The 23,827-nt window shown below is 36.7% G+C and overlaps 1 protein-coding gene across 28 annotated transcripts in view; it reads left to right on the top strand.

Annotated features, from left to right (window-relative positions):
- SORBS2 (sorbin and SH3 domain containing 2) overlaps nt 1-23,827 on the top strand; it is a gene marked incomplete at both ends in the record, with an annotated part of 86,332 nt that overhangs the window by 27,160 nt on the left and 35,345 nt on the right. For 5 of the 28 annotated variants that reach the window (XM_084231991.1, XM_084231996.1, XM_084231986.1 and 2 more), the window contains 8 exons: nt 1,685-1,751; nt 2,454-2,498; nt 4,545-4,734; nt 6,816-6,930; nt 14,584-14,742; nt 15,694-15,777; nt 17,395-17,451; nt 21,801-21,850. In XM_084231991.1, the coding sequence (XP_084088117.1) occupies nt 1,685-1,751; nt 2,454-2,498; nt 4,545-4,734; nt 6,816-6,930; nt 14,584-14,742; nt 15,694-15,777; nt 17,395-17,451; nt 21,801-21,850 (767 nt within the window). The remainder of the gene's footprint in view (nt 1-1,684; nt 1,752-2,453; nt 2,499-4,544; nt 4,735-6,815; nt 6,931-14,583; nt 14,743-15,693; nt 15,778-17,394; nt 17,452-21,800; nt 21,851-23,827) is intronic. The other 23 variants (XM_084232000.1, XM_084231999.1, XM_084231993.1 and 20 more) reach the window with 9 other exon arrangements.

The following is a 23,827-nucleotide window of genomic DNA, read 5'->3' as shown; positions in this document are numbered from 1 at the left end:
TAACCCTTAATGGTTAGTCTATATCTGTCGTGATTACCACAATCATATATTCTTAGAAATCAAAGTAAATTTAGATATAGCACAAAACAAATTCCAAATGAAACATGCAAGGACCATATTTCTGAGAGAAAGGTTAGGATATGAATTTAAACCAAAGTGCAGTCTCACAAGCTCAATACTATTTTTGTGGCAGTCCTAATATTTTTTATATTTTATCTCAAGAGAACTGCCTCAGAAAATCTGGTATATTTAGCTACTGTGCAAAGAATGGTCAAATTTCTTGCCTGAGTAGCTGGGAAATGTTGAGGTAAAGATCTTGCCCAGCAAAATCTTTAGTTATTATTATAAAAGTGTATGTCTACATTCACAAGTATACAATAGTGTTTTATAGATATACAATAAGATAGGGTTCTATCCAAATAAACCCAAATTTAATCATTCTATAAATACTTGTCATTCCATGCTATTATTATTTATTGGGAAATGTTTATATTCTGCTCAGTTTTCAGCCTTTCTGTATATATTGCCTCAAATCTATTTCCATAATATCTTATAATATAGATATCATTATTTCATTTTAAAGAGGAGGAAACTGCAGTTCTAAAAGGTTACCTGTAACCTTCCCAAATTCTTATTGGTAGGAATTATTAAACAGCAGTTAAAGGAACAAAGATTTGAGCCTGGGTTGATATGACATTAATTTAAACTTTCCACTAAACCCACTATTTCGATCATGTCAAAAGCCTCAGCAACATAAACAAGGAACTTATGCTCTCAAGAAACTTACAATTTGGCAAAGCAAATGTTGCATATTTTATTATGCTAAATTTTTAAACAATATCCATATTTTGATATCCTCTAAGACTCTGGATTGTCTACTAGATCCAGTATTCTCATATAGACTAGTAAATATCAAATTTCTATTTCCCTAAGTCTAAGCTGATCAGAATACAGTTTGAGTCAAAAATATTCCTTAGTTAATTCTAAAAATAATGTCCTGAATAGAACACTCACTAAATTTTTTTTTAGGATGATGATAATTGGCATCTAAATAAGTTAACCTAAACTATTGCAACACTATTCATCTTATTCTGTGAATTTTATATAAATATGTTTGCATAAATAGCAGGTACCTAGTGCTGCACACAAGTATGATTTGGTAAAAATGAAATCACCACTTTTAACGTATCAATTCAGTCTTCACTCAAATAAGGGGTAATATATTCATAAACTACATAGAAAACTGAATAGATTACCTATACTGTCATTATGGAATAGTAAGAGATCAGAAAATGTATCACAGAACAGAAATCCACTATTTAAAAAGATAAAACAGGGCCTCCCCGGTGGTGCAGCAGGTTGAGTGCATCTCTGTGAATCTGTCCGCAGCCTCTGCAGCACAGGGTTTGATTCCCAGCCAGTCAGGGAGATATACACATGGTGCGGCAGACCTCTCCTGTCTCTCCCACTGCTCTCCTCAGCTACTCCCCTCAGCAGTGTCTTCGGTCATCTGTCTGTTCTGTTCCCTGCTCTGTCTCTGGTGAATTCTTTCACCCTCCTGCGCCTCTGGCCTGTACCCCAGTTCTTGTATAAATAAATAAATCTTTTAAAAAAAAGATAAAACATAGAAAGAGGAGTGATGTTTGGAACCAATTTTGTAACCATCGGAACTTCTCTTTTATAGACAGTTGACAGACCGAAGGACTGGTATAAGACAATGTTTAAGCAAATTCACATGGTGCACAAGCCTGGTAAGTATGTTCCGTTTTGTAATCAAGTCTTTGTAGGTTGAAGGATGTATTGTACACTTGTCATTTATACAGTTTTTGTTCACACAAAATGTCAAGACCTTGGCAAACTTCACAGCCTTCCCTCTTTCCTGTCAATATTCCTCCTCTTCTCCTTTTACCACCTCTCAAATCACAGACCCCTGTACTCCTGCCTCACCCCTGAGGTTCTGAGAAGCTTGTTTGAGGGGATCTTGGAGGAGCATCAGGTGTGGTGGTCTTGTGCCCTTGGCCTCCCCTATTGACAATCTGTGTGACGTGTTGTCAGCTCACTCAGACCCATTATTCCTCTGTCCACACATGACTGCTCCTTATCAAGAGTGGGCATAGGTAGATCTCAGAGAGTTGAAAGGAGATCTTTTAAGCACCTACAAAAATAAATTAATGATCCAGAAGAGACAGTTGCCTGGGGAAGTAGGGCTAAGGGACAGACCTCATATGCTATGAAGAGAACCACAAAGCAAATAGGATGCAGACAAGAGAGGGCAAAGCGCAAAGTCCAGAAAAAAAAGTAACATTTGGAAATTTAAAAACAGTACTATGAACAGGGCAAAAACATTGGTTTTCTAACAAATTTCTGTTGTTTCTCCAAATTCTGCTGTCTTGTTGTGCCTTGTTATGGTGACTGAATCTGTATTACCAAAATATTTATGTTTCATTTTCTAGATGATGACACAGACATGTATAATACTCCTTATACCTATAATGCAGGTAGGATGGGTTTCCTTGCTTGCAATGACCATTGGATGCTCTGTAATGCTTGGAAGAACTTTGTGGTCACTTTTTTGTCACTCTGAGCACATGTTTTCAGGGGGATGCTTTTTCCTTTCTCCCAGCATGCATGACGAAAGGATTGAGCTTTTCTCTTGGAAATGAGAACTAACAATCTTTTATCTCCTTCATTCCCACTGTTAGTTTGCTCCCCACTTCAGGAATGTTTAACCAGAGCAAAGGACAGCTGTGAAAGTACCTATTGTCATGGGGTACAAAATATGATAAAGGTCTCCTTTAATCAATAGACTGATTACAGTTGCATAAGATCTTTCAGACACTTCACACACACAAAAAAAACCAAGTCAAATGATGAATTCTGTGACTTGTCCATGCTTTCACTCCAAAATACCACCATTCATTGTTGGAGTTTTTAAAGTCCCTCTTTTCTGACCCAGTTGCTAATGATCATAATGGAATGACTTCTATTCTGGGCAATTCAGTGTGTTTTTGAGTGCATTGGTGTTTGGAGAGGTGGTTGCAGGCTGAGTGAGGGCCCCCTAAAAAGAACTTTCCATTATCGTTTCCTCCTATGTGTCACATCAGGGGGTCCCACGCGGGGCTGCTAACTGCCTAGCCCCAGGCACGGAACTGTGACCCAGCATCAGTTTTTTCTTTCTTTAGAGCAGGCTCCCCCAGACTCAGACTGCTCGCTTTCCCTTGAGCAGCTGCAGCCTCACTTAGGGGTCCCTTGCCAGCCTCTCCTCAGAACCGCATGAGCTTCTCTCCATCCCGACACCAAAAGACCAACACTTAGGCCCTTGAACTGTCAGAGATACTTTAACCTTTCTCAAAAAATAAATGTTTGGGGAGGGGAGGGAGCAAGTAGAACAAGTAAGCAAGTTGCAAGACCTCTGGTTTTCCTCACTCTTCTACATGACAGCAGGAAGCCCACTAAGGTGTTTTTAATCCTGGTGGTAGGTACCCCCAGCTCACTGCCTGTGTTTAGCTCTAAGATCAAAGTCTGTAGAACTGAGGCAATACATGAAGTGCAGTCATTGTCTCTTTTTTGTCATGTGATGTGTGTGGACCTTCAGGAGAAACAATGAGTGAAAACAGATTTAATTCAAAAAGATTGGGGTTGTGGGCAATCCAGAATTTTATAATTTTTTAGTATTGAAGTTTGTATCCATGAGTCATCAGTAAATTTGAAGAGTTGTTACGTATAACCTTGTAAAGTCCTTTAGAGAGTTTTAACATTTAATCAGTAGACAAAGTAACTACAACTAGCCCTTTCCCCTTCTACTAATCCTGCATCAGGAGTTGAAGTCATGCACTTTCTGCCTCTGTGTCACCTGTGCTACTCTCTTTCCCAGACTAAACCTTCACAGTCCACGCTAACCCCATCTATTCCATACCTTCCCTGACCAATCACCATCTTCCAAAATCCCTTAATTTCTAATATATGCTTTCCTCATTTGGTCTTGATCATATGTTGCAAATAATTTCCAATCCTAATTCTGCTTGTGTCATTTCCCCAGATGCCTGATAAGTTTAGTGAGGGTGTGTGTTTCCTTAGTTTTGCATAGCACATATACAACTTACCCAATATTTTGTTTGATTGCAATTTACATGTCAATAATCAAATGTAAGTCAGAGATATTAAAGTAATAGGACATAATTGGAAACCGTTCTGCTAAGTACTTTTAATCTTCCTCTGAAACCGTAACTATGTTATTAGTTAATATTATCCAGGCGAATAATGCTGAGTACCTGTAAGCTTATTCCTACTACCAGTCTGAATTATTACTAATTCCAAAATAATTGATGAAGATTTACTGCAATCAATGCATGTGTATGGAATATATTAATAATGAATTAATATATTAATGATTAGTAAATTGATAATGGTAATAAATTTCAAAGAACAGACTATCTTTTGCATGCATCAAAAATAGGCTTATTTTGGTATAACCACTGGCTATTTATTGCGCTTTTAAAATGTTCCTTCCTTCTGTTTTGCTTTGTCGTGTTGCCTCTTGATAGGCCTGTACAACTCACCCTATAGTGCTCAGTCACATCCTGCAGCGAAGACCCAGACCTACAGACCCCTGTCCAAAAGTCACTCCGACAACGGCCCAGATGTCTTTAAGGATGCCTCCTCCCCAGTCCCGCCCCCACATGTTCCTCCTCCAGTTCCTCCACTTCAACCCAGATATCGGTCTTCAACGGAAAAGTAAGGCATTTTGCCCAAAAGTTGCCTTTGTTTCCTTTAGGATAAGAATAAGTCTGCATGACAGTCAGTAGAAGAATTAGTGCTTCCCTTACCCAGAGAGAGATTCTACATAAGCTTATTGTCAGTACGTGAGCCAAATGGGCCTCCCCACCTGAGACAGGAGCAAGCACTTTCACGGTTCATATTTTGTCATGATCTAAGTTAGACTTGAAGCTGCAGGGGCACAAGCTCTACTTTTTAAGAAATAAGTTCATAGAAGAAGATAAGTTACTCAAAATAATAGACAGGGTCTCCCTTTGGTATAACAAGGCATAGACTATGTCATTAATTTTCAGATTCCTTCAATTTGAAATGTTAGATGTTAGATCTATTAATAATTAATATTTCCCCTATGATATGCAAAAGTGTCTTTTTGAAAATAGAGAAGATTATTCATAAATCATAAACAAGGTATTTGTTAGTGTCTATCTATGATTCATAACCACTTACTTTTTTTGAGATATGTTTCATTTCCCCCAGTGAATTATTTTTATATAACCTATTTACATGAAAATTTAAAAATTACAAATATACTTTTATTGTACTAATTTTTATTAGGCTTATGACTAATGAGCCTACTTATAAAGCTCACTAATGAGGCCAAATCTAGACTAAGTACTTTCTGTATCCTATCATTTTAATTCTGAGAATAGCCCAATGAGATATATTCTATTTTAAACTCATTTTTAGGGAGAAAGAAAGCTGTGGTTTAGTAACTGGCTCAACTCATCCAGCTAGTAAGTCCAAAACTCATACTAAACTACCAACTAATAAAGATATAAAATTATTCAGTATTAATACTAGTTATTAAGTATCCATCATACCCATCCCATAAATATCATATTTCCATTGAGAGTATCTGATGGCAATAGAGGATACAAGATACCATGAAAGTAGACACATATCACGTGTGTCATTTTAATATCAATCCCCTCATGATGAATTCTATGATTAGAAAGTATACTTTACAGTTGCGAAATAATTGTCTAGACACAAAGTGACATCTCTGCCATAAAAAACAAAATTAACTCAGACTTAAATATCTTATTTGTCCAATGTATTTTATAAAAATACATCTCTTATTAAGAAATATGATAATGTCTTTAACATTCCCAAATGGTTTTTATAGATCTTGTCTCATGCAGTGCTCAAAACTCCTCTGTTAAATATCATCCATCAGTTTACCAGAAAACCAGAACTTGCCCCTAATTCTCATCTCTTAGAGCATTGTAATTTCTGATGTGCCAAAGAGTCATCATGTCATTCCATTGAGTCAAAATTGCCTTCATCTATTGTTAGAAAATCCTTCTTCCTCAAAAATGATCCTCTCGAAAGAAATGTTCTTTAGCCCCAGGTACCTGGAAAAGCTTTACTTTCTCAATCCCTCCTCCACAGCCCCTTGAAAGAATTCATAGAAAGGAGCTTATGCCAACATCTCCTATGCAATGAGATAGGTGTGAGTCTGGCTTTTAAAGGAGGCACTCAGAGGCATACAGCTGTTCCGTTGGATGGCAAACGAAGTGATGCTTTTGTGCTTTTCGCAGGCCAACTATGATGCCACTTATAAGATAAACAAGATCAAACATGGTGTTTGCATTACTCCTTGTCACTTTGGATCAAGGATACCTGGTGACAGAGGGTTGGGATAAGCTCACTTAGCTCATGGGAGCAAATCTGCCACTTAGCCCAAACACAAGCCTGCACAACTGTTATCTGTGACCCAAGGGCTTACTTACTAGCAGGTCACTGGCTGTATGATTACAAACCCCCTGTGTGAATATTTGAGCCAACAGGAAGAGAGTCATTGTAGGGGGAAAAAATAGAGGAAAATATAATAAGAAATAAAAGAAATGGCTTTCTTTAAATCATCTACATACAATGGAACACAAATATGGTATTGTTTGCAGATTAACTTTCTAATCCTGAGAATTTCTTTTTAATCTATAGTAAAATTAACTTTGAAAACAGATAGTGATTGATTTTATGCAGCTGCTTTGAGCATGGAGAATTATTTCAACATGAAATATGTTGTTTATTTCTAGGCATGACTGGGATCCTCCAGACAGAAAAGTGGACACAAGAAAATTTCGTTCCGAGCCAAGGAGTATTTTTGAATATGAACCTGGGAAGTCGTCAATTCTACAGCATGAAAGACCAGTAAGCACTTGACATTAATCCAGCTCTCTAGACTTCCAAGGTTCTCAAAGAAACCTGAATTTCATATCACTTAGCAATTTTGACACAAATGTAATTTATTTGGCATTATTTAGAAATCACGATTTGTTTGCATCATGATCATTTTGTATCATGATTTGTACATCTTGTCTCAGAATTGAAAATGTACTCTGTTGACATATTGCCCCTGCTAATCAAATATAGGATTCATTTGCATATAACTATAGCTATACCTAATCATGTCCCTGACTTCAAGTTTTTTTATAAAAGAAAAACACTCATAAAAGCAACCTTAATTACAAGTCTACATTGCTAGAGAGAAAAATCATTCATTAATCTCTCCTGTACAAATGGATCCAGGCAGTTCCAACCTTTGGTTTCCATATCGGTTTCTTATTATTTCTTTGGATTAAGGGGAAATTTTCCAGCTGCCATTTTTATAACAAGTTGTTTTTAATTGATTCTTATTAAATCTCTCTCAGGTTATCAAGCCTCAAGTTTGCTGATTGATTGTCAATCTAATGGATCAAGACTATATTTAACTTGCAGTATTTTTTTCCAATTGCTTCTTTTAATTAGATGCAAGCAAAAATATAAACTTGAAATAACCTCTTTGCAACCTCAAAATGCAATTTAACAAATAGGTTCTTTCTTGCCCTCTTTGTTTTGACTTCCTCAGTCCTGTCTGAGTGCTTGCTTTTTATTCCTAGATCAATACCCTTGGGTATCTGAAACTATAATTTTTCTGCATCTCCATCAAAATCTCTTTTGAAAGAAACAATTGAAGTCATTTGCTTTTATATTTATAACTTACTCTTGTCCTTGTCTTAAAAGAATTTTAGGTGTCAGTGAATAGAAAAAAGATAGTTTTCTTTGTTAGCTCTTTTAAAGTATTGGAATTAATCAGAAACCCCAACCTCACCACACACAAGAGTCCTTGATTTAGTTTTTGAAATCCTATATTTATGATTATGTTCTTAAGAAACAAAAACCTTATAATGATATAATCCATACATGATGTTAGTCTAAGCCTTCTTTGCCTTTCTTCAAATAACTCATATCTTTTAGAATAACAAGACTTTACCAGAAAACTGTAATGGGGGAAAAAAAGAAAGATCCTGATTTGCAGAGTCCATTGCAAACATAACCTATTTACTGGGTTATATGATTAAATACCATCATGCTTTGAAATATTAAGGATGAGAATTGAGGGGACCATGCAATGACACTATTAAGTAAAGTTGAAAATAACAAATAAATATGCAAAATAATTAGTCTTAGATTTCAATGTAAATTACAAAACATCTGTGAGAATTTTAGTGATTATATTCTAATTATATTGGGCTGCTTTTATAGTTGTGGTGTCAGGTAACAGTATTGATTTTAGAAACTTTATCATCAGGATATTTCTGTTATTTACTTATTCAACAGAATTTATTGAGCACCAGCTACATGCCAGACATTGTATTAGCTGCTAGGGACACTATGGTAAATAAATAAGACAGTTTCTACTTCTAAGAACTTCAAGTTTAGTATGTGTTTGCTATGCAGAGTTAGACTACATATGTGTGAAATAGACAGCCCCTATGTGGTTAAAATGGAGTCACATATAAAAAAATCCTCCCTTTGCCCCCTCAAGAGTTCAGTCACAGGCCTTATTATTATGACTCAAATCATGTATTGTTCATGTCTTTGGGTTAAAGCTTTGAAGAGCCAAAGCTTAAAAACAGCAATAATAATAATAATAACAAAAACAGTTATAAATCTTTATTGAGCACTTACTATGTTCCATACCCTGTCACTAGTTATCTATGCCTTATATCATGTAACAGTCTCAACAACCCTATAAAATAGATATATGGCATTCCCTTTCCGCACATGAAGAGACTAAAATGCACATTCAGCAACTCTTCCCAGAGTCTCACAGCTGATGGGTACTGAAACTATGAGTTGAGCCCAGACAGACACCTGCCTGGTACCTTTAATCACCATGAGATTTCCACACCACCCAGGGAAACTGAGTAGGAAATGCCTTCACTTCATAGTCAATTATTCACTTAATTTATTGGTTTGATCATTTTTTTGCAGTATGTTAGTTTGCTAACATAGTATGTTTATTTGCTAACATAATAAATGAGTGCACTTGATTGACTTTATTAGAAACTGGACCCTGAATAATTGCAAGACCAGTATCCTTAACTATTGATAGATCTAAGAGGAGCAGTATTCCTGGAGATTCAGGTATGGATGGGTAACTGCAGCCAGGAAAGAGAAATGGAAAGAACTTAGAAACTTGGAAGAAAACAAATATGGGTAGTGTGAGTAGAAAGAACCAAAATTTTTCTCCTGCTGAAACAGTTTTTCTCAGAGCCAGCCTTATGCAACCATGATTTGAGTTATTTATTAAGCTACTATCGCTTTTTTTCATCAAACTTGATTTCATTCCACTTGCCTCTAAAAATCAAAGGGCTAAGTGCATAGTGGTACTGCAGACTGGTTATATATTGAAGTCATTTACATGAGATTCTGGAGTGTCTTGACCACATAAGATATAGAAGATGAAGAGCAGGCTTGCTAAATAAAACTTTGTAATGTACAATTACATCACCTTCATTTGGATTTTGCTCTATAGAAAAAGTTTTGAGCAGGAGGTATTATAAAAGAGTTGGTAAAGTTTGCCTTTATTGTGATGTGGAGACTGGATTAGAGAATTAGGGAATTCAATGAACCAGGTGGTGGTCAGTACAATTCTTTTTCCATAGAGCAAAATTCAAATGAAGGTGATGTAATTGTAAATGGATGATACTTGGGGATTTCAAGGTATTATGAACACCTTCTCCTGTCTTTTCACTCCAAGATGGTGGCTGAGCATTTCTCTGCTTTTTTCATGTTTAATTTTTGTAAGTTATGCACAGCTGCTAGATAATCCTTTGCTGCTCTTGGAATGGTTAGATGACTTGATCATCTGCCCAGCTTTCCCAAGGATCATTTTGGATTTCCATCTTCCCAACAATCTCAAAGTCCTCCACCCTGGTAGAAATGCCACTGCCAATCCTCCCTTCTGACAGGAAATTACCCATTGCCTGATTTGCACTGACCACCACTTGGTTCATTGAATTTCCCAATTCTCCAATCCAGTCTCCACACCACAATAAAAGCAAACCAACTTAAAGCAAACCACAATAAAAGCTCTACCAACTCTTTTATAATACCTCCTGCTCAAACCTTTTTCCATAGAGCAAAATCCAAAACTTTTTAACATAATTTACAAAAAACCTGTGATTTGGCTCCAGCTGATCTCTCCAGCTTCCCATCTCTTCGCCCTTCCTGCCTCACCCACTATGTTCCAGCTACACAGAGAGCTTTCAGTACCCTCCCTGCCACACCTCTGCACAGTGTCCTCTTAGCAAGGAAAGCCCTCTCCACTACCTCTCTCTTCCACGTGGAAAATCCCCTCTCACCCTCTGCCTATCTTAGTTCCCCCGGTACCAACCCAGACTCCTCAACAGTAGTATGTGCCAAAGTAGGCTGCATTTCCCCCTCACCACCCTGAATTTTAGTAGCCTGTTTAGTTGTTTCTGTCCCCCAATACCCTTTAAGCTTGTTGAATTCAGGGCCCATTTCTGGTGTACCAATTGTATTCCCAGACCCTGGCAAAATGCCTGGCACATAGTAGGTGTTCAGTGAATACTTGTTGAATGACTAAAAGAATGAAAGAATATAAGTTTTACCCATGTGGTGATTGAAGAAACTTGATAAGATTAAATCCCTCCCTCCTCTTTTCCTTATCTATGGTATCTGTACATTTCTAGTAACAAAAGCACAATGGGTCTCCCAGCAAGCACACTGAGGGATTTGACACACCAAGGGATTTGACAACTGGTAACTGCAGTTCACTAGCTCCACGAGACCTGGTGTTCAAAGGGCTACAGAGGGCTGTACTATTGGGGTAAATGTTCATCCCTAGACCAAAAGTGCCTAAGAGTGCTTTTTAACATAAAAAATGAAAATGAATGCAAATTTTTAATGCATACTCATTCAATTCTAAATTTGGAAAAATATTGATTGAGTCTAATGTCTGATCTAAAGAAGTACTTTGCAATCACCAGGAATTTATCTTAAACTGACTGGACCTACAATATATCCCTTGAGATGATCCTATAAACTCTCTGCTGAGATTATACTGATAAAAATATTACATTCCATGTGATTGGATTTGTTTATAGATGAGTCAAGCAAAAATAAAATAAATTTATGTAAGTCACCTATTTAAGACCTTTCTATTCTTGATTAAGTAGAAAATAATATGAAGGTATTACATTTCTCTATGATAACTGAACTACTACATATTTGATAAAAGCTGGGGGAAAAAAACATTGAAAACACTGCACAGAGTTGAAATGCATCTTAAACCCTCAGTGAACTTAACCTTCTTTATCAGTGAAGATTGTCACTCAAAGCATAAGCCATAAAATTGTGGGGAATTTCATCTGATGATTTGAACCATAAAGAATTGCCCCCCGGCTAACATTATGTATAGCATTTACAATGGAATCACAACCATAAAACATAGTAGCCAATACCATTAACGCTTAAATCCTTAAGATCATAAATTTTAAATAACCCGTATCTGCTGGCAATTCATTTTATTTGGAACAACCTATAGGAATTATATGCCTGCAATGAGAACATTGAGACTAATAGACTCTCTGTAACACCAAAACAGCTAAATGTTTTTAAATCATAGAAAGCACAAAAACCTTAAATATTTTCACCCTTGGCTGCCCTTATAGAAGAAATACATGTGATTTACAGTTTTAATTTTCCTTAATCACTTCTCTTGCATTAATGGCACATTAGTTTAAGCACAGGTTTGCTAGAGTTTTTCGAGAAGAAACAAAAGCAGGTTACAACAGGTTGTTGTCTTTGAGGAGCAGAGCAAAGCCTAATCATGTGTCCTAAGTCAGTTTCTGAGTGTTAACACTCACATCCAGCCCCAAGGAGCTTCCCTGGCACATGTAGACAGTGTTGAATCAGTGAGAACGTAGGTGTGCATCTAGATGTCTGCTGGGTGACTACCTGTGTGTGGATCACTGGCTAAGTGGCATCTGTACCTCAGCAGTGGGTCTTGATTGCTCCATAATACACTTAATTGCTTATTGCTAAATGAATTCAATAGGAAAGAGAAAATTCCAGTTTTGTCATACTGTCTCTTAACCATGAAGGCTCTGCTGAAACAAGCATCTTTCATTATGTTCCAAACTTACAGGAAATTAGCAGTGACTATTGTCTGAGAGACATATTCCACACTAATTCCTATGGGCACAGAATCTAGATAGGTACCTACTGTGACTTTAAATGGAATCTTTAAATGTACGAAATCATCATTCATGGGAAAGTGCCATTCTAAGGGATAGTGCGGGTGATAATTACTGCCTTTTCCATATTTACCACAGAAATATACTTCTATGAATCAGAATTGATTTATATTATATCCATTCGTTGAATATTTTCTTAAAGTGAAAATCAAAGTAAATTTGTAACTGCAGGGTAAATACACTTATTTGTTTATTAAATTTGCTGCCCTCTGCTGTTCAAATTGTTTTTTAAACAACTCTGTTGGCTCTAAGTTTCTACCCCCCTTAGCAAAACAAAACACCATACTTGAAAGCTGAGATCATAAAATTAAGAATTAATAGTATTACTAAATATGAAACATTAGAGACAGCGAGATTGGAAAGAATCAAAGGTTATTGTCTTCCTGTGGAAGAAATACTAGGTTGTATACAGAACAAAATTTACTAGAATATTCTCTCTAATGTCAATTATCCCAGAAATCAGCACCAGCTGAACTACCCCATGAAATAGTTAATATGCTGCAGCTATTATTTGCATGGTAACTGCGCACAACTCAATATTTTGGTAATATATAGTTTTAATTAGTATTATGCACCATTGAATCAATGTAATTTTAGTCAAGCTTTAAAATTAAACAGAAACTAGTAGATTAGCAACCAGGATATTTTATGTCTATGAATTTCACTATTACTTCTGAAATATAAACCAAATATAATGTTGGCATAATGAAGAGAAAACATATGAAGATTCCTGCAACCATCCCCAAAGTAATTGTAGGATGTTGTCCATTACAGTATAACAATAAGGCAAAATACATTTTAAAAGAAAGAAAAGATCCAGTAATCTCATTGCCAGAATGCCATTGTGGTCTTCTGTTCATGTGCTTGTTTGCTTACTGTGTTGGTCCAGGCTGGCTTTTGTGATTCCACAAAAGTAATTGTACCAGCACCTGGTCATAGTCTGCTTTTAACACTTAACATCCCATCATCAACAGTCCTCCAGGCTGCGTCATGGTCTTTGTCATTAGAATTTTCACATATTTGGGAAAACTTATGCCTTTCACTTTTTGATTACGATGTCTCAAACTTTTCCATCACTGTAGCTACCCTTATGATTTCATAGACCATTGAAATAAAAAGTACATCTCTAAAAATGCTTGGATATAATTGATCATTAAATCCAAGCCATATATCAGTAACAAATCCTACTGGGAATATAGTAAGTCAGTAAAACACTTGGACAAGGCAATGTGAAAATGTTTAAATAAGGCATATGTCAAAGCACCCAATTATAAGTTGTAGAGCATTTCTTCCAGGGCTGAGATGTGGCTACTCCATAGAAATCCTTGAGCTCCTTTGAGAATTATAAGGGAATGATACAGATCTGCTTTGAAGGCAGTGAGTGTGTAATAGGCCTCCTGAAATACATCATCTCCAGCAGAGTGAATGGCTTTTAGGGAACTGGAGCTTTTGTTTTCTGGTTTAAATACTACTGTCCAACTGCACCATGTTTAATTAGCGTCATGTAATAAATTATCAAGTAATACTTCATATATAGTTCTTTAAGCATCCCTTTTTAATATAAAATCAATGGACCAAATCAATCTAGTCAGGCATGTAGTATTTGAAAGGATTAAAGATGTTCCTAGGTAAAGTAAATGCTCTGTGTCTATTTTTTCTATTACTAAACTATATTTTCTCCAACTGTTCAAATTAACATGCGTAATTTTTCTACTTTAAATACAACATTCAGAAACCGCTGGAGGGAAGCAAGTCAATTATAAATTGTTTTGTTTTGTTTTTTGCTAAATTAGCGTGCCAGCCAAACCAGGGTGGGATTTTTATCTGTCACTCTCTCCCCCCATGCTTAGCCAGACACTCCAATCCTTTCAAAGCCGTTTCTCTAGCTCTAGATACACAGGTCAGAAGCTATCTTATAAAATGTGATGATTCTTCACTTTCTGAGTGGGTCCTGTCTTCAGTGATCCAGACCATTCCGAAGTTATTGGGGAGTTTTAACTTTTCGAGCTGTCCCTCCTATCTCCCCTAAGGTGGGCCACAAAGCACTGCCAGCTGGTGGCCACTGACTCCCTCTAGAACCTCTATCTGATAAATCAGTTTTTTTTTTTGTTTTGTTTTTTTGGTGGGACCCTCACCGGTGGCCGGGGATCGAACCTGCGCTGCAGAGGCTGCGGGCAGCCTCGCAACCCAGCGCTCAACCGCTGCGCCACCAGGGGAGGCCCTGATAAATCAGTTTTTCCTTCCCCCTGTCTTACAGCCCCCTCTCCCACCAACTCCAACACCTGTTCCACGGGAACCTGGCCGGAAACCTTTTCCTACCTCACCCTATGGAGAAGTAACTGGTAGCCCCTCCCCTCCGCCCCGGAGCAGCATCCCCACACCAAGCCCTGGCACCCCGGCTCTCTCTCCCATCTGGGTGAGCTCCTTCCTGCTTTAACGTTTGTGTTGCCTTTGGGGAAGGTCAGGTGTAGCCTTGTTCTCCAGAGCTCAGAAGATAGTCACGGGCTGCTGCTCAGGTCCCCTCCCCACCTTGCTGCCCTGGCTCAGTCCTTTCTCACTGAGAGCCCAGATTCTTTTATCTTTTTAAAGATTTAGTTAGTTAGTTAGTTAGCTAGTTAGTTACAGCATATAAGAAATGGGCCAGGGTGGTCCCCAGATTCTTCATATCAATAGGCCCTTAACAGCCTCCCAGCACCCCTTACTTACCCTTCCCCACCTTTTACCTCCTCCCACCTCATCCCACCCCAGGCTCTCATCTGCCCACATCTGAGCCTGTAGATGGCAGCCTGCAGACTTAACAGGCTAGGGCCAGTGAGGGCAGCCACCACGGAGTGACTCACCTGGAAGAGCTACCTGGTGACTGAGTTGCCATAGTTTATACATCAAGCTGAGGAGAAAACTAGAAATGGTGAACTGAGGAACTACAGTCATGTGTCACTTCACGACGTGTCCACCAAGGGGGGGGGCCTGCATGTGCGACATGGCCTAATAGGCTCCATCATGTCACCTCCATCATGTCGCCTCCGTCATGTCGTCATAGGCCACACTATCTAGGTTGGTGTAACTACACTCATGACCTTCACTGAATGACAAAATGACCTAACAATGCATTTCTCAAGGCATCTCCGTCGTCAAGTGACATGTGACTGTAACTCGGGGGCTAATTGATGCCATTGAAGCTCATCTTCATATCCTAATTTGACTCATTTTACTTTACTTCCTGTGTTCTCTCCTGCTGAGATTTGTTGGATGAGAGTTGATGCATGTTTGCGTGTGAATGCGCGTATGTGTTTTTCATACCACGCAGCGTTTCCCTCACTTAGCTCAGTGTGCCTTTTCCTTCCCTTTTCCTTCACATCTGCTCCAGACTGATCGCATAAATCCAGATGACATAGATTTAGAAAATGAGCCCTGGTATAAATTCTTTTCAGAACTGGAGTTTGGACGCCCGGTAAGTGAGGCTAGACTATTAATATAAGAAAATTAGGGGAATGTTGTTTGATTTATAAGACATATCATTATCAGAAGAGATAGGTGTCATTTAGAGAATACAAGCTATCTACACCAATTTAGGACAATTTACCCACATTCACATCTGTACCAAATACTTAATGTACACATATTTCCTGTGTAGTTTTTTTTCTACCACTAAATCATGCATTAGGATTATTTCATATCCAATTAATTGCAAATTTAAAATGTTGGAGTAGTTTCTGTCCTAGAATATTCAGGCAATTATTTCAAATTGATAGAAGATTTGTATTTGTTTACAGTCCTTTTTGTATAGTTCAATCAGAAGAACACTATGACTTTAAAATAATAATTCTAGTATTATTGCTCCCACCTGCTAAGGAGCTCCAAGCACATGGAGAATATATTCACAATTTTCCCAAGATAGTAATTGGCATCATCAGAAGTTAAACAAACTCTGGACAGTTCCACTTTAATACACTGCCAGATATTCCCGCTATAAAAGATCTCATCTATTGTTAAGGATATGAGGAAAAGAGAAAATAAGGAAACTGACCTTGGTTTCTACTCCTGCTAGTGAAGCCACTGTGACATCTCTTATCTGCAGACCCCCCTCTCAGATAGACTTCGTGAGTTTTACTTAGTCTGGGAGAGAATCAACCCAACCCTCAAATAACAATTTCCTTTATTTACTCAAGTTCTATTATTAGTTTTATCAACCAACAGGAGTACATTTGATGTGAACCAGTTGCATATTTTTATACTTCTCTCTCTAGTTTTTCTAAATTTTAAACTTAAACTGCACAGCTTTATTAAAGATCAGAGAATATAATCTTTGATTTGCCATATTATATACTGATTTATATACTCACATACTGACTATATGTATTGTAAACTAGGTGGTTATGGTAGTTCCCTTTGTCCATTAAAATGCAAAGGTGACTTGGTTTGATTCATTATCCTATTGAACTAGATCAAAAGTGACTGTAAATGGATATAAGCCATAGAATTTTTCCTAGAACTTCTATGCCCTAGAGGAGGAATATTTTCTCTAATTTGGACCAAAGTATTCACATAACTGTAATTATTTCTGAGAAAAAAAAACATCTCTAGCTGTATTTTATATATATATAATATATATATATAATGTATTGTTGATTAGACAGTTGACAGGGTCAACACCAATTTTTATTCTGAGCCAAAGTTCTCAGCATTTTCTATAATCATTCTCAGCCACACATGGAAACTCACCAGCATGCTGTCCACTTGCTCCTGTAATGTTTCTTTAATGTACCTTGCATTCCTCTGTGGCCAGAGACTAGGAGTGCTAATTTCAATTTGATGAAATGATTTTATAAATATACTAATCCAATCACTAGTAATTTTGCCCAGTGCTTAAGAATATTTACAAACATTGCACTCTTCCTCCTAGTCTACCCCCATTTTGCTTCATTCATGTCACACTTTATGTGTATCTGATGCTGTCAGCACTCAGTTTCTAACTGTGTCACCTTTTCCACATGTTCATTCCTTGCTGCCATTGATTCTTCTCCATTCCATCTCTACACTTCTGCTTGTGTGGTGCACCTACATCCAGCCTCCTAAAAAGGCTCTGGACTATGTTCAAGATCATTCTCCTGGTGTTTCCAATGAGGTAAAAACAAATTACTCTCTTTTTCAGATTTCTCTCTTAGGAGCTGTTACTATGATTCTGAAGATATGTGTATTACAACTCACTGTAGTAGCTAAGCTGTTTTTGAGCATCTCTCTTTTTATCATTATTGTATCCAGGATCATTGCTTGAACATCAATTATACCAAAGTCATTGGCTCTTCTGAAATGTTGGTGAAGTGTTAGTCCAACCATAACTTTAAGTAAAAAATGTTCAGTGCAATTCTGGTATTCAGCTGTGTAATCATCAAAAAAGTCCAAAGTAGAAGTCTTTGTGCATATATTATCCACCTGTTTTGATTAGAATAAGCAAAATACCACTAGAAAGCTTCTTAGAGCCATTTTATCATCATGCTTGGAACAGCAGGATGACAGTTTTGATTCTTAGATAATTAGATGTTTATGCCCTACCTATTCATAAAATTTGGTTTAATTCTTTCATTTTCCTAAATGCAGTTTCTGAATTTTATCATCAGGTAAAATCAAGAAGAGGGCTGACAATTAACTGGCACACATGTCACAACATCCCAGTTCCACACCCTTGAACAGGCATTAGTAACTCTTCCCCATGCTATAATCCGGGCTACTACTAAAACAGGTTTTCCCTGATGTAGGCAATGAAATACATTTGCCATCTCTACTTAAGAATGTTCATTATAATCTTCTAGGGAAAAAAAATAATGTCAGACAACGTAAACTTTTGTGGTATTAGTCAAAGATAACATGAGAAAGGGGAGAAAAAATCCAGAACCCTAAGATTTTTACCATGTTCTCAGCAAAGAAAAAGCAAATTGTCTTAGAAAGCAGATTTAGGACTTACTAGAAGATACAAGCAAAGTGACACTTTTACTAAATATCTTGTTATAAAATCTTCCCTGTGGGAATTCCTAGAAGCAGCTAAGATGAGGTAAAGTGAATAAACTTCTTTTTTCACAGTAGTTTTTATGTGGTCCTAAGTAAATACAAAGTGCTAAATATCTTCTTTTCATTGAAAAGTCTTAAACATGTGCAACGGAAAGTAGACCTAACAGGATGCGTATGCTGCAAGTGGTACTACTGACACATGGTGGCAACAACAGGAATTACAGGTAGAATCTCAGGAGGAAGTATCCATTGCAATTCCAGACAATTTCCCCTAAGGTATGCTGCAGAGTGTATGTTAAAACAGAGAAATAAAGGTTTACCAAAAAAATTCAAGCATGTATGTTACATTAAAATCAAAACAAAGTCATTAAAACGTTCTGGGTTATTGTATTCAGTCACTTCTAAAAATTTATATTTTGTGGGCAGGCATATAATCTTAAGAAAACCGAATACAACAAGTAAGCCTATTCTGTATGTTATGTTAGCTTCATACCTGAAGAAAGGGTATCATTTCAACATATAAACAACCCAATAATTTACATTGGCATTCAATTTAGTCAGATATTTTTCTGTTCTATTTTGGTCCATTGTTGCTAGAATGTTTTCAATGTTACTGATTATCTGAAATTAGAGATCACCATGTTCAAACCACTCATTTTTTTATTCAAGAAAAGGAGAATCCAACAATTTTAAGAAATATGTCCAAAACACATGGTAAGATGGTGGCAAATTAAAAAATAAAGCAGTTCTCTTCACTTCAGTGTTATTTTCTTTATCCATACATCTTAGATCTTCTAAGAGACTTATTTAGAGCTGAAACAAACCATTTGCTTAATACCATTCTTTGCAAACTACAGATTTATGTGAAATGGGTGCCTATGATTAATACTATACAATAATTTTAATGCATATAAACAATAGAAACTTAACTTGATACATTCTTTAATACTGTGGTGATGGCAAAAATATCACATAAAAAGCACTTTGTTGGTGGCTGATATGATTTGCCATAATGAATAAGATTGAGAGGGAGTGTTGTGTGATTCTAATGGCATATTCAGAAGACTATAATTAATGTCATCATTTTTCAAAGTAAAAAATATTATGTCCGGTTAAATGACTCTGTCATTAATAACCTTATGTTAAACATTTCTGTTCAAATTTGTAATTAGACATTAGCCACTCGTTATGAAATGCCTAGTATATGCACCAAATAAATATTTTTAAACCATAAATATAACTGAGAAACTGGTATTAATAAGGATCAATTAAGGACCTTTAAGCAGTTTAATCAAGCAATCACATGGCAGAAAATGTGATTCAATGTCTATGCTCTCTTAAAATGACCTTCTTTTTTAGGGAAATTAAAATGATGGTTATAGTTAAATACTCAGTAAATCACAGTAGGGAAAATAGCTTACCTTTTTCTAGAGACAATTTCCATTTCAGGATGAGTACTAATCATATAATTATCATACATATTTTTCTCTTACTCATCCTTCTAGACTTGTTACTATGTCCTTATAATTTAATATTGACCTTTCACCTTTGACAACACATAAAATCACAAGCCTAGTTTCACTTTATTTTGGATTATGGAGACTAGTACCAGAGAAATAATTGTAGTGTCAGCCTAATTCCAAAATATAATTCAGGTATCAATGTAGAGACTTCACTTCTTACACTGTATAGTATTTCATACTACCTATTGCTTAGGTTTATCACAAGCTGGCAGTTCAAATTTTCTGATCACTCCAGGGCTGTCTTAAGAGTGTTTTGAAATGGACAATTTTTGCTGTTCCATGTGATTTGGCCTTGGGTGTCCCACGAAGATGTGACCCGCACAGATGTCAGTGCTTTGAGGCTTTTTGCTGTTGCTCATTTATAAACACATAAAATTAGTATTTCTAAATTGCAAGTAGTTATCAGGTTTTATTTATTTACTTTCTGATTTTCAGATTCATAGACAGATTTTTTTTTCTAATTTTACATTCATTGAGAACTTAGGAATCTAAATATTTTCAAGAAACTAAAAATATTAGAATATCCTTTTTTTATGTTTTTTGTTGTTGTTGTCTAAAGGGGGGTATCCCTTTGCAGAAATATATTTTGGGGCATAATTCCATTCTCACTCAGTAAGACAGAATTATGTGAAAATAATAGTTCATAGAAGCAATTTAAAGTCAGGCATAAGGGGCCTTGTCAGTCTGATTGACATGAAGAATCTCAAAATTATATACTAATGGTTTCATTAGTTAGTTGCTAGTAATTTACAAATAGAAAACAGAGTTACAGAAATAGTGTTTAAAGTATGATTTAATCTCTACAAAATAAGTTTTTGATATTCTGGTCAATATATATATATATATTTCTGTGTGATAGCAACTTAAATTTTGTCAAATCTTGCCTTCTAGATAACATTTTTAAACTTTTATACAGAAGGACATCTTCAGATTAGAATTTCAGTTCTTCATTATTCCAAAACTTATTTGAGATAGAGACCTGAGCATCAACTATGACTAAAGCCAAAACATACATATATATACTTGGTATTTATCTCCCTACACACGCTAGACTTCACATTTCATTATTTTCGCCTTGCTCTGTCACCTTATGTATTCAAGAGCCCAACACTGATTCTCCCTTGCTTTTTAAATAGTTCAGCAATTATTTTATTTGGTGGTCATGGAAAGTGAAAAAATCATATCTAACATTTTGGCTTCCTATTGCTTTCATTGTACTGTTCAGAATGGAGTATAAAAATGGTGTGTATAATAAGCACTTGGGATTATTATTCAATTTGTATTATCTATTTTCATTGTTCCTACAGCTATGGATAGCTGAGAGTTGATTTTCTGATGAAAATATTAAATGTACAATTTTTTTAAAGTTTATTTTTTGGTACATTAGAACATTTAGTTTAAACTAACTCTGAACTTAACTGTTAATTTAAAAGATATAAATCTATATCTTTACACTGACTTAAGTACCAGGCGGTTTAATTTCAAACCAAATTCTATAGTTTTTACTAAATGACATGTTTATGTTGACTTATGAAAGTTCTGCAACACGCCAAAAAAAATATTTAAAAGGTTTATGTTTTATTAGGTTTGAGTGATGACTACAAATATATTTAAAACATCAAACCATCCCTTTATGTGGAAATTTCTTTTTATAGTCAATTTCCAACATGCAGAAGGGGCATTGATTTTTCCTTTCCCCATGGGCAACTTCAGTGACACAGAGAAACAATGTGCTGTATATCAGAAGAGAAAGTCAATTCAAGGAAAGTAGAAATCTGGTTACAGGATTGCTCTTGGAGAAGACATTTTCCATGATCATAATAAATGATATTTTTAACCTCGATTTTTATCATATTCTTTTTAGGATACCTATTTTAATGTCCACAGACAAATGAAATTTTGCCATGGTAAAAATTCTCATGGAACTCTTATTCTATCTTAACAGGCCTCCTTGTATCAATCCTCTATAGACAGAAGCTTGGAAAGGCCAACTAGGTAAGAATCTCATTATGTTTTACAAACAAAATATTTTATACTGGTGGTTGCTTTTTCAATGGTAACACTAATTAGTAAAGCAATAATGAAGATTAGATTATCACTTATTTTTAAGCACATACTTGATCTGAAGTTACTTTTCTCTTGTTTCAGCATCACTTTATAGGATCATATTCAAGAATGTATACAAGTTAAGTGAAATTATTCTGCATTTCTTTACAGACTAAAAATATTTTGCCCTCTCCACCTTCTCTAGCCTTTCTAATTCTCTAGATGGGGATTATAAATAAACATTTAATTTTAAATATTTTAGATAGCAATATGATAATATCGAAATAAATTATAAAAAATTTACACAATTTTTTATTATACTCTGACCAAACAAATTAAAAATACCGTTATTAACAGTAAATAAGGGGCCTCCCCGGTGGCGCAGCGGTTGAGCGCTGGGTTGCGAAGCTGCCCGCAGCCTCTGCAGTGCCGGTTTGATCCCCAGCTGCTCCCCGGCCACCGGAGAAGGGTCCCACATGGCGTGCAGACCTCTCCTGCTGCCCGCTGCTCCCCTCAGCAGTGTACTTCGGTCCTTCTGCCTGCTCTGCTCCGGTGAATTCTCTCACCCTCCCACGCTTCTGACTGTACCCAGTGCTTGTATAAATAAGTAAATAAATAAATCTTTAAAAAAAATAAAAAACAATAAATGAGGAGCCTCCCTGGTGGCACACAGGGTTAAGACACAACCTATGAAGCTATCCGCAGCTACTGCAGCATGAATTTGATCCCCAGCCAGGCAGCTAACATACATGGCGCAGCAGACCTCTCCTTTCTCACCCGCAGCTCCCCTCAGCAGTGTATTTCAGTCATTCTGCCTGTCCTGCTCCCCACTCCACCTCTGGTGAATCCTCTCACCTCCCATGGCTCTGGCCTGTACCCCAGTTCATGTATGTATAAATAATAAATAAATCTTTAAAAAAAAACAGGTATTCAAAGTACATAAACATGCTCAGTCCTTAAGATAAGCATACTCATGACTTCCATCCTCTTCTCCCAATTTTGCCTCTGAGTAATGGAAACTGAGGCTCCATAACTTCAAAGTTACACAGTTCACAAAGAGCAGTGACCCAGTAAAATCAAGCCAAAATAGCTTGTAACCAGCCAGTATGCCTAACTTCCATAAGAATCAGCCAGGTTGAGATCTGTTCCTAGGCTTTAAATATCACACTTAAGGGCCTCCCTGGACGTGCAGCAGTTGAGCGCTGGGTTGTGAAGCTGCCCACAGACTCTGCAGTGCCTGTTCCTTTCATAACTACTGGGCGAGAGTCCCACATGGTGCACAGACCTCTCCTGCCACGCCCGCTGCTCCCCTCAGCAGTGTACTTCGTCACTCTGCCTGTTCTGCTCCCGCTCTGGCTCTGGTGAATTCTCTCACCCTCCCGGGCTTCTGACTGTACCCAGTGCTTATATAAATAAATAAATAAATCTGTTGATAAATAAATAAATAAATATCACACTTAAAAATATTGCAGAAATTCAGGTGCAATTCCACAGCAATTGAATGATGCAAACTCCAAATCACATCATGCCATCAACGATAAACACTGTCTTTCTGTAGATTTGCTTTTCTATAGATTTTTATCAACATAGTGACAGACTTTGAAAATTGGGCCATTTTAAAATTGAATTCATGAGTGCCATCCAATGGCATATTATCACTAAGAAAGGAACTCCTCCCACCCCACCCCTATTTTAACATTAATAGCACATACACCTATATATGCACTAAAGTGTTGGAATTTTGAAGTATCAACCTAACCTGAGGATTGTGGTAGAGATACACAGTCCCCACAACTGGCAAGATAGTGGAGCAAAAGGGGAAAACATGGCCTCCCCTTTATAAGACAATTCTGAGTCCTCGCTCCACCTCCATGTTTGCAAAGCATTTGTAAAGCAGTGGTAATTGTACACGTACCACATAGATAT

The sequence above is a fragment of the Talpa europaea genome (genome assembly GCF_964194135.1).
Source record: "Talpa europaea genome assembly, chromosome: 4".
Lineage (NCBI taxonomy): Eukaryota > Metazoa > Chordata > Mammalia > Eulipotyphla > Talpidae > Talpa > Talpa europaea.
Note: the sequence above shows the minus strand (reverse complement) of the source record. Positions and strands in the feature narration are given on the sequence as shown.